This window comes from Mollisia scopiformis (assembly GCF_001500285.1).
Source record: "Mollisia scopiformis unplaced genomic scaffold LY89scaffold_20, whole genome shotgun sequence".
Lineage (NCBI taxonomy): Eukaryota > Fungi > Ascomycota > Leotiomycetes > Helotiales > Mollisiaceae > Mollisia > Mollisia scopiformis.
In genome coordinates this window covers 163,876-173,501 of record NW_017263600.1, presented here as the reverse complement: position 1 = coordinate 173,501, position 9,626 = coordinate 163,876, and the positions used below count along the sequence as shown (strand labels likewise).

General features: G+C 48.5%; 4 protein-coding genes across 4 annotated transcripts; 1 reads left to right on the top strand and 3 right to left on the bottom strand.

Annotated features, from left to right (window-relative positions):
• Positions 1 to 288: 288 nt before the first annotated feature.
• On the bottom strand, positions 289 to 2,212 carry LY89DRAFT_699399 (uncharacterized protein; the record flags this gene model as incomplete). Its single annotated transcript, XM_018217053.1, has 6 exons — positions 289 to 577; positions 662 to 1,190; positions 1,270 to 1,394; positions 1,446 to 1,805; positions 1,860 to 2,126; positions 2,181 to 2,212. The coding sequence occupies 6 exons, from the start codon at positions 2,210 to 2,212 to the stop codon at positions 289 to 291; spliced, it is 1,602 nt and encodes a 533-aa protein (XP_018067091.1).
• A 330-nt stretch (positions 2,213 to 2,542) lies between these two features.
• LY89DRAFT_785322 (ADP-ribosylation factor family protein) lies at positions 2,543 to 3,802 on the top strand. The gene is made up of 3 exons (XM_018222882.1): positions 2,543 to 2,709; positions 2,763 to 3,646; positions 3,694 to 3,802. The coding sequence occupies exons 1-2, from the start codon at positions 2,661 to 2,663 to the stop codon at positions 3,350 to 3,352; spliced, it is 639 nt and encodes a 212-aa protein (XP_018067090.1). The 5' UTR covers positions 2,543 to 2,660; the 3' UTR covers positions 3,353 to 3,646; positions 3,694 to 3,802.
• On the bottom strand, positions 3,385 to 4,897 carry LY89DRAFT_687695 (uncharacterized protein). Its single transcript, XM_018215561.1, has 5 exons — positions 4,625 to 4,897; positions 4,136 to 4,230; positions 3,991 to 4,056; positions 3,694 to 3,937; positions 3,385 to 3,646 (listed from the first exon to the last, which is right to left on the bottom strand). The coding sequence occupies exons 1-5, from the start codon at positions 4,660 to 4,662 to the stop codon at positions 3,502 to 3,504; spliced, it is 588 nt and encodes a 195-aa protein (XP_018067089.1). The 5' UTR covers positions 4,663 to 4,897; the 3' UTR covers positions 3,385 to 3,501.
• An 801-nt stretch (positions 4,898 to 5,698) lies between these two features.
• LY89DRAFT_592469 (uncharacterized protein) lies at positions 5,699 to 6,908 on the bottom strand (the record flags this gene model as incomplete). The annotated part of the gene is made up of 2 exons (XM_018209700.1): positions 5,699 to 6,097; positions 6,483 to 6,908. 2 exons carry the CDS (start codon positions 6,906 to 6,908, stop codon positions 5,699 to 5,701), a joined length of 825 nt encoding a protein of 274 aa, XP_018067088.1.
• Between the last annotated feature and the right edge of the window lie 2,718 nt (positions 6,909 to 9,626).

The window sequence follows — 9,626 nt, the reverse complement described above, 5'->3', positions numbered from 1 at the left end:
TTCCCTCTCCAATGATATCCAAAGACGAGTCAAAGAGGAACTTGAGCGAGCTGAGCTTGGATTTGTTTCCTCACAGTGCCTCCGCATATCATTTCAACGACAAGTATCAGATAGCCATGGGTCGTATCATTCATTCCCATGCATTACGAGAACCAGGCTGCTCGTTCCAGCCAATAACAATAAACGCCCATACTCAGCATCAAATTTTACTAATCACTTATAATTGCCCTGCTTTACAGTACCATATTGCATTTCGTCATTGAGTCGTTCCTATCCCATATTCACCCTTCACCTGCCAACCACTTCCGCACCATAGACAGCCGCAGTACCTACTCCTAATCCACCAACGGAGAGTAAGCCCCATGTCAAAGCACCCATCTCCCAATCCTCCCCTGTTTCTTCATCACCTTCCAATGGATCACTCTCAGTTGGCTCGTAAGCAGCATCATCTTCGTCTACTCCGTTCGTGAGCTCAAGAGCCTTCTTTGCGGATCTTCCACGGCGCGGGACATTGCTATCGATCTCCTCGTGCTTCTTAGGACGCCCGGGACGACGGCGAGTCGTTCGTGATACGACACTAGGTCGGAAGTTAGCCATGTCGATAAGTATGAGGTTATCGTAGTAGATAGGCCGAAGATCAAGAACATTGAAAAGAGCTTACTTGTCAACCGCATCCTTTGCATCCTCTTTGAGAGCAATAGATGTGTCCTCGACTAACTTCTGCGCAGGCTTCAAAAGCAGCTCGCTGAAAGGTAAAGTCGATGTCAACATATCATTCGCCTCGAGTCCCCTAATAGCAGCCCAGATACCAAGTGTGAGTCCTGAAAGCAACACATCCCAACCTTGAGCGCTCACAGCTGGGTGTTCACCGATGGCTCCAAAGACTCTGCCTAGTGCGGTGGTACTACGATCAAATGTGGAGCGATGTTCTTCTTTGAAAGGATGGAGAAGACTGTGGCGATAGTATGTGCTGTCCGGGATATTGTAGAATAGCGCTAGAAAGCTTGACTTAAGGTGGAGGATAGCCGAAAATGCGGAGATGTACTGAAAAAGTTTTGTATAGCTTGCGTGAGAGTCGTGAGGATGGCTGTGGATTGTGCCCCAGCTTTCTGGGATGACATAAGGTAGGGCAAGGAAGGAGAACGGTATGACACGTGCAAGGAGGGCGACGCTCATGAAAGACGGTGTATCTGTTGATCTTAGTATTCTCTCTCCACGCTTGCAGATGTCTCAGCTGCAACTAAATTGACCTGAAAAAATGAGACCTACTAGCAGCAAATGGCGTGAGAAGAACAGCCATGAAATTCAACGCAAGTAGCACTGCGTAGCTATACGGACTTGGAACAAATCCTTCTGGTTTGGCTGGTACAACTCTTTCCAATAATTGAGTATACCTATGATCAATGAATACGTGCGGTATAAGAATACTAGAGAGTGCAACTTACCTGCTTGAAGTACCAGGCACAGATGTCCTTGTAATCTCCCGTACATTCTCAGGCAACGGAACTGGAGTAAGTAGGATAGCCACAAAGAATAAGTTCTGCGCATATGACAAGCTGACTAGTTGGGAAAGTGCCAAGAAAGACCAGATATTCGAGATGTTTCGTCTCTGGCCTTCGATAGCAAGATACGTGCTCCACGAAATCAAGCCCAAAGTGACTTGCTGGCCCCACCAAAAGTGACGGGCCTTTTCAGTCACGATTTCAAGAGCATCTCTGTAGTAAGGTGTATCGTTGAGCCATGTGACAATTTGGAGTCTTCCAGGATGCTCTCCGCCTCTGAGTGCCCCTCTATCTCCGAAGAAACTGCTTGGATATTAGTCATTTTCTGGTTTGCTTGTGATGATTTAGTTAGCATACCCAGTAGGAAGTTCGATGCCTCTCTCAGTAGCCCATACTCGATAGGAAAGGCTGGCGAATCTAGAAGCATAGTATCCAGCAAAAACCAAGCTCACAAGAGCCAATATGGAGAAAGTCTGGACGTGGCCTTTTCGCAATGGTTCTCGATGTCTGGTTGCTGACGATGGAGGAAGAGCAACATATGACCGATAAATTGATCGTGCAGCTATAGCTGATATATAGCCCACTGCGAATAAGTGGAAGAATACCACAGCCGTTGGCACATAGCTGCAAAAAGATCAGTCTAAGAAGACTGCTACATGCGACAGACTCTAAACTTACCTAGGAGAAGTATGGATCTCGACGGGAGCCATAGTAGTGACGTTCACCAATACTTTCGCTACGACGGTTTCAGCTATTTTCGATTCTCTCGGAGCAAGCCTCGTGAGGGTGTACGTCTTCATAAAAGCAAAGAACAGAAGCTCACTTCATCAAAGGGTACGTAATCAATCAAACGACATCAATGAGGAAGAAATTCAACATTGCAAACTTCCAAGATTCATTCAAGGCTACCTGCTCTAGTCTAGAACGCGGTTAGGAAGGAACCATGCAGGTATGACGGCGGTCATCACGTGTGGCTCTTAGCGGGATCTACAACGACGCCTCAGCCTTGCAGGAAAGCAAGGGTCTATGTCTCAAATCAGTTGACACCTTGACTAAATCACCAGCACAAGGCTAGCTCCATGAAGACGACACTGTATCCAGAGTTGGCTTGGTCTTCTTCACACGGTCTCTTCACGCGGTGACGGAATCTGCACAAAGATGTATCACTTAGCTAAAGGACTATATCTATATGCCACCAGCAAAGAAGGTATCACCCCCACCTCACTTGTCCTCAATTGATCAGATGCTGATTCGAGACAGAATACTCAGTCCTGCTCCTAGGTCTCGACAACGCAGGCAAGACCACCTTCCACGAACAAGTCAAATCCCTCTACCTCCCGTCCAACCCAGCGCCGAAACTAAAAACCGTCCCCACGGTCGGCCAAAATGTCACGACCGTCACGCTACCAGATATGTACATCAAGATGTGGGACGTCGGCGGGCAACACAGTCTGCGCAAGCTCTGGCAATCATACTACCAGTCCTGCCATGCGATCGTGTTCGTGATCGACAGCACGGACATCGGGGACGGGAACCTGGAGCACGATAATAGCGGGCGGTTGGAGGAATGCCGGTTGGTGCTGGAGGATGTGTTGCAGCATAGCGAGACGGAGGGCGTGCCGTTGCTGGTGTTGGCCAATAAGCAGGATAGGGAGGATTGCGTGGAAGTTGTGAGGATTAAGGAGGGGTTGGTAAAGAAGGTTTTTGAGGGGGAGAAGGGGAGTAGTATTCGAGATAGTAGGGTGTTACCTGTGAGTGCGTTGACGGGGACGGGTGTTAAGGAGGCGGTGGAGTGGGTGCGGAGTAGGGTGAAGTGGAATAAGGAGGCGAGGCCGCCGGTTATGAGGTGATGCTTGGGAAGGGGGGGAGTGTGGAGATATCGATTCATAGACAGCGAGGCGTTTGGAATATTGTAACATCAGGAAAGGGGATATCATATATTTAGGTGTGCTACATCTACCGACAAATCTTGAAAGCGTTGATGGTCCTTCAGGTGGAATTATGTATCAAGGTCAGTCGACGGGTCAAACTTTACTTCCAAAAGTCCTGTCTCAGTGTCCTGCAATAAGCCATAGATCTGCATCCCAGTAAAGAACGGACTTCGTCTCAACTTATCCACGTCTTCCTCTAAACTCTTTTCTGGACTATCATCACATTAGCCTCCCTTTCCCCAGCAAGACATCGGACCTACCTCTCAATACTCCCGAATTCCAATCCCTTCACCAGAGCTCTCGCTTCCCCTCTATCACCCTCCGCCACATTATTAATCACAATACTCCTAATCTCTTCATCACTGGCAGTAGCAAGTCCACAATCCGTATGATGAACCACCACAATAGCACCTTTCTTCCCCGCATTCCCCACCGCAGACAACACAAGCAGAGAGCACATAGCAGCATCGACTCGTCCGCCTGCTACTCGCACTACAGTCGCTTCTTCTCAAATTCAGCTGGAGTAACAGAAAGGGGTTGGAAATTAAGCGACGTACTGTTCCCTTTCTCGGTACTCATGCCTAGAAATTCTTCAGGCGTGACTCGAGGATCGGTACATGCAACTAGGATCATTCAACTTGTCTCTCGTATAAACTTTCGCCAAGACTTGGCTAAACTTAGATAGATAGACAGAAAGCATACCAACAATAACCGTCCCATCCTCCCTATCCCTCCCCTTCTTCTGCATATCTTTGAACGTGATCGGGGCTTGGCATTCCTTACTTGCCGCCCATTTCCTAAGAAGATTTTCTTATCAGTCTCTCATGTGATTCGCTTTTGTAGGAAAGGTAAATAGTGACTGACAGGAAAAGAGCTCAAAGTAAAGGTACAGACTCAAAAGAGATAAATCATGCTTCAATCGAAACATACACATCCTCTTCAAGCCAACAAACTCTTCCAACGTTGCAGACTCCCACGAGCTTTGCCTTATCAACCTTTCCAACTCTGGAACGAATGCAGAACGGATTCTCTCTTATCAAACTTCAAAGTAAAGCATCATTATCAGACCTCCTCTTCTCTTCCCACCTATGATCATCTACCTACGCAACAACAAAACCAAAAACTTTAAGTGAACTCTTTTCAGACCGCCCTCTACCAAACAACAAAACCACAAAGAAGGAATCAACTCACCTATTCCCCACCAAATACCCCTCAACCCTCTTATCCATCTTTCTTTCCTTTCCTTTCCTTTCTTTCTCTTTCCTAATCCCCTCGAATCCAATCCCCCAATCCCGCCGTTTAACCTTTCAAACTCTCAATGGAACCCACTTAACACCAAAGTCTAAAAACAATCTTCCCTGTCAATCTAAATCTCGCACGGACGTGTTCTCCCTACTTCCTTCTCTCACACTGACACATGCAAACCAACAAACGAACAGACAGAAAGACGTTGAGAGAAGCGGATCTCTCTCTGCATGCAGCATGCTAGCATGCACAGACACGAGTCAGAGGCGTTTTCCTAGCGCGGTGCGCTTGCTTAGTGAGGGGTTTGCAGGTGGGGGTGACCTCCCATTGACAAATAGAACATTCAGGGTTGAGATCTAGATTCGAGTTTCACGGAGTCAAAGTTGTGATGGGAAGAGGGAGGGAGGTTGATCGAGAATCTAAATTCGTTTGTTTATTGTTCCTCTAAAGTAGATGCCCAGCCGAGCGAGCATCCATCAAAAAATCAAAGTCATTAACACCGTCCGGTCATGGATATTGCCTTCCTTCCTGACTGACCACCGAGTCCATTACCAAGTCCCCAAACGCCTAGCAAAGTAAAGCAAAGTAAAATCTCGCTCCTGTACGCCGGTCCCCGAAGTTCTATTCTCGCACGCCGCTAAATCGACACATACATCATGGAAGAAGAAAAAAGAGGAAGACTAAATGAGCAAGCAATCATTGAAGATCGGGTCATTTCTATTAGCTCTATGGCTCGTAACGCTGTCGCTAATGGGACTTGAAAGTTGAAGGGAATCGTGGTTGTGATGTTTTAGAGCGTGAAGGTATCGTAACGAGTAACGAGAGCTGTGCGGGGTATTCGCATTCGCAATAGCAAAGCAAAGCTCGCTCAAATGGAATCGACCACCCTTAATCTCGTAGCTAGTTGACTGGCCGTGTATGTATGTTCCTGTCAGGGGAGGGAAATCGTGTATGGAGTCGGCCGTGTCGTCGTGGTGAGGGGGTTTATGTACGTATATATGCTTGAGGGAAAAAATTGCTTCAGAATGTGCTCCAGTTCCAGTCTCTTGGGACGCTTGCTGCAAGGCTCTCGGGTGTGCCATTGTTCTTCTGTCCAAAGACACTACCCATTGCACCTTTTGCTCTGCCAGCACAATTCACAGTTGGTGTAGAAGGTTCATCTCCAAGTTGCGAACTTTCACTATTCGACCTGCTCGATCGTGCAATTGTCCATCGTCGAAAGTCTGTGTAGCAATGCTCGCATGAGCGAACTCTCGTACCTTTGGGGTGGTAGTTGGCGTCTTGGTCAAGAGGGATGATGTAGAGGGAATGTGTATCGCAGAAGATATTTCCACAGCGTCGACAATGATGACGACGAGTGAAGTAGCCGAAGTATCGAGTGCAGGTAGCGTCGTCGCAGACAGATGATTCAGAGTCAGGCTGTGAAGAGAAGTAATTAGCAGCTGTCATAAGAAACGTAATGAATATTATGAAATATCAGAAAATAGCCAGTGCCTTGCGGGCGTGGGTAGATGCAGGAGACGTGGGCTGATGGATGGAGAATTCTGTTCGACACGCGAGCGAAATTCCTAGCCAAGCGATGCTGCGTTGTGTTGTTTGCATGGTTTAATTCGATTGCAACATCTTCAGCACGCAATACCCTTCCAGGTTTCGCGACACCTGGACGGGTATTGCGACATGAGTCTGAGCACACGAGCATAAATATATGTCCTGCCCCGGACTTTTGTCTTGTGGATCGAGTTCGCATATCCAATATCTGCACATGCACATTCATAGAAGTTGCAAGGAAAATCTGCTAATATACCTTCCAGTGCTCTCTTGTCGGTAACGCTGTCACCTTTCCGAGTCCTTCTGCACTCCACTCCGCTTCAGTTATTGCACCCAAGCCAAACTTGCCGCTGTCTCCTGTCGACCGTCTGCTCAGTGCTCGCGCGTTCTCGAGGTCATCGAAGCTGTTATCTTTGCTTTGTGGCGGTGTCAAAGGCGAGTGCCGCAGAACCCTCCGCGGCGGATCTGTTGGTCGCAGAACTGCAGGAACATACAAGGGAGACTTCGGTGGTCGCAGCTGTCGAGTATGTGCAGGGAGGTGAGGGGGAGGATTCGATCGTGGAGAAGTCGGTGAAGAGTTGTTGGGTGTGGCTGTCGCTGAGTTGACGGGAGAGATTGGATGCGACTGGGAGTTGTAGAGAGTATACTGGGAAGGCGATGCTGTGAACTGTTGCACAGGCATCGCGAAATCCGTTGCCATCACTTTCGTGGTCTTCTGAGGGTATTGGGGCTTATCGTCGAGTTTGGTAGAGGTAGGGTAGGAGATCTGGTGGGTCGCCTTCTCGAGAAACATTCAGATAAAAGGTGGGATGTAATCTGCAGGAGGGGAAAGCATGAAATTGAGCCCAGATAAAGTCTGCTGAGTCGAGCGACAATGCGACAATGAGTCTGGTCAGCTTTGAGAGTCAGACTCTGGATCCGCGGGTATCGTAGGCCTATGATTTACAGCCTCGCCGTCGCACAGGGAACGATCTCAAGGTCGGTGACGCTGCAGGAAACGTTCCTGATGGCTGATAAAAAATCTGAACAGGGACAACCGTTGCTGATGGGAGCGGGCGAGTGAAAGTGAGGGTATTTCGAGGTGTGCAACGTTCGGAAGGTGCTCGTGTGGATGATACTATCGTGGCTTGTCTCCCAAATGTTTTAGGAGCACACAGTCCGGGCCGGCGCGTGCAATGACGGAGAAGTTGATAAGCCCAGCGATAGATGTCTCAATCAAAGTAAGAGTGGCACAACAGGAGTGAATATGGAGTTGGAGGTACTGTAATGTACTTTCTGGATAAAGGAGCACACGAGGAGTGATATTGGTGGTGGGTGGAAGGTGAGGCGTAGGATCTCAATAATAGTAGGGACAAGGCGAGGCGGCGGCGACCATGGATTAATTATGATGGAGGGTCCAAATCATACAGTAATAGCACAACGATTTATGATGGGACTAAGAGCGGAATTATGGGTCTGCTCGCACTGACTAGCTGACGGCCATTCTGTGCATCTCAAGTTGGCAACAGTCGATGCATAATTGGAGGAAGCCCGGCTTTATCGCCTTGGAGAGCCAGGGTGCGCCAAGGGTCCTGGAGCCACATCGGGGAGACGATTGACAGGGGGGGGATCGCCCATCATCGGAGAGACATTACAGTATGATGATTCTCATTCTCACGTGTAAGAGAGTTGAAGAGAGAGAGAGCGAGATCCTCGTCCAAAAGTACCGTCTCTGCAAGCCATCGATGCTCTTGCCACTTGCGGTTTCACTACGGCACCACCACGATGATTCAGCCGCACCTTTCATCATTCACCGATTACCAGAGTATCAGACCATTGGCGGCAAGTGCAATTGCTGCTGCAAGCGTCGTCTTCGTGCTGGTCTGCAACAACGTCCATCCATTGTTTTCCAGGTTCCTTTTGATCGACTGGGCCATCGCGGAACTGTCGCGTGTACATCCCCATTTCAGGCCATCTCATTGGCAAATCCAACTTCTTATCGTCCGACGCTCATTTGCTGCTGATATTCCCACCCTCAACGGTCGCAGCAAGTCCGCACGAGCCAAGTCTTGATCCTTTCTGCCTCGATCCCAAAAAAGTTCTTGATGCCCAGGAAAAGAGAACAATTGTCCTGCCAGCTGAACGTGGCCCGAGTCCAGACAACAAAAACAATCATGGTGGTCGCAGGGTCTGCCTCGTCGTGGCGATGAGGTGCAATGGCACTCTCCTATCTCTGAGCTGGCCCCCTATCCACTGAAGGAATGAGAAATCAGATAGCTGACGTCTCGTATCTGACTCGTGCATCATCACCTCATCACCGCGGCGCATGTTGGGCGGTGAGCGAGGCCGTCTGCAGACCGGTGGGAGCGGACTTAGTAGACGTTTGATATGCGCACGAACGCGAAAGGCTCAGGTTCATGCTGTCTCGCCTGCAATTCGGAAGGCCTATCCATGCAGCTAAACTCAATTCATTTACACTGCGCTGCGCACCTCAACTCCGTCACCAGCCGAGAATTGCCTGAACTCTGGCATCGCGAACGCGCAAATGCCTGAAAGCATCGAGGTGGAGGCCAAAGTCCACAGATGTACTTCCGCCTCCGTCGACCGAAAGGAGAGAAGATATCCAATCGTTAATATAAATGTCCCTTGGGTACACATTCTTTGGTATCGTGGGGAAGGGAATTCTACCGGCAGCTGTGGGGAACATTGGCAAGGACTTGAGATCTGTGCAGTCAATCCCGGGTAAAGGACTTCAGATGCACCGAGAAAGGGAGGCTGATTAGGGCATTGATCCGGCGAACTTCGGAATGGGGAAACTTGGGTCACGCGGACTTCCATCACCGTGGGGAGGTTGGAGTGTTGCACAACTTAGCTATGGCCATGTCATCTTGAGATGATAGTTGTGGAGTTGTTGAAGACGTTGAGGTTTAGTGTCAACGCAGCCGAGGAGGGACTAACGAGGTAAAAGGGGGGCCGATCTTTAGAGGAAATGCCAACACCAAAATTGGAAGGAAGTCACGATTCCATGAATAATAGTCTATACATACGGACGTACCAGAAATGGGATATGTAATCCTCAAGATGTGGATTCAAATAGGAGTAGGAAAGCAAAGATAGAATTATCATACATTTCCGGTTCTCATCTGAAAATGTAACAGAAAAGAGAGTCCGAACTCACTTATCGATCATGGTTCTCGACTTCTCACTTATAGGTGATCACAATTTCTGAAGTCCAGAGGCACAACTAAATGCGAGCCAAAATAGCTTGAAGAATTCAAAGCCGTTAGCTTTTACGAACATGGGGACAAAAGTCCGTGCGTTCAGGGCATCAGAATCATGAATTTTATTAATTAATTAGCTGTAGACCAGCCACATCGCTTAATTAAGTCGTGTACCCAGAAGTCCTGCTGCTCAATAAGCC

Excerpts from the sequence above, each read along its gene's own strand:
- LY89DRAFT_785322 (XM_018222882.1), top strand. The coding sequence starts at position 2,661 with ATGTATCACTTAGCTAAAGGACTATATCTATATGCCACCAGCAAAGAA. Across the intron at positions 2,710-2,762 it reads ATATGCCACCAGCAAAGAAG|AATACTCAGTCCTGCTCCTA; the intron begins GTATCACCCCCA and ends GATTCGAGACAG.
- LY89DRAFT_687695 (XM_018215561.1), bottom strand. The coding sequence starts at position 4,662 with ATGGATAAGAGGGTTGAGGGGTATTTGGTGGGGAATAG. Across the intron at positions 4,057-4,135 it reads GGATGGGACGGTTATTGTTG|TTGCATGTACCGATCCTCGA; the intron begins GTATGCTTTCTG and ends GAATGATCCTAG. Across the intron at positions 3,938-3,990 it reads GAGTACCGAGAAAGGGAACA|AAGCGACTGTAGTGCGAGTA; the intron begins GTACGTCGCTTA and ends GAATTTGAGAAG.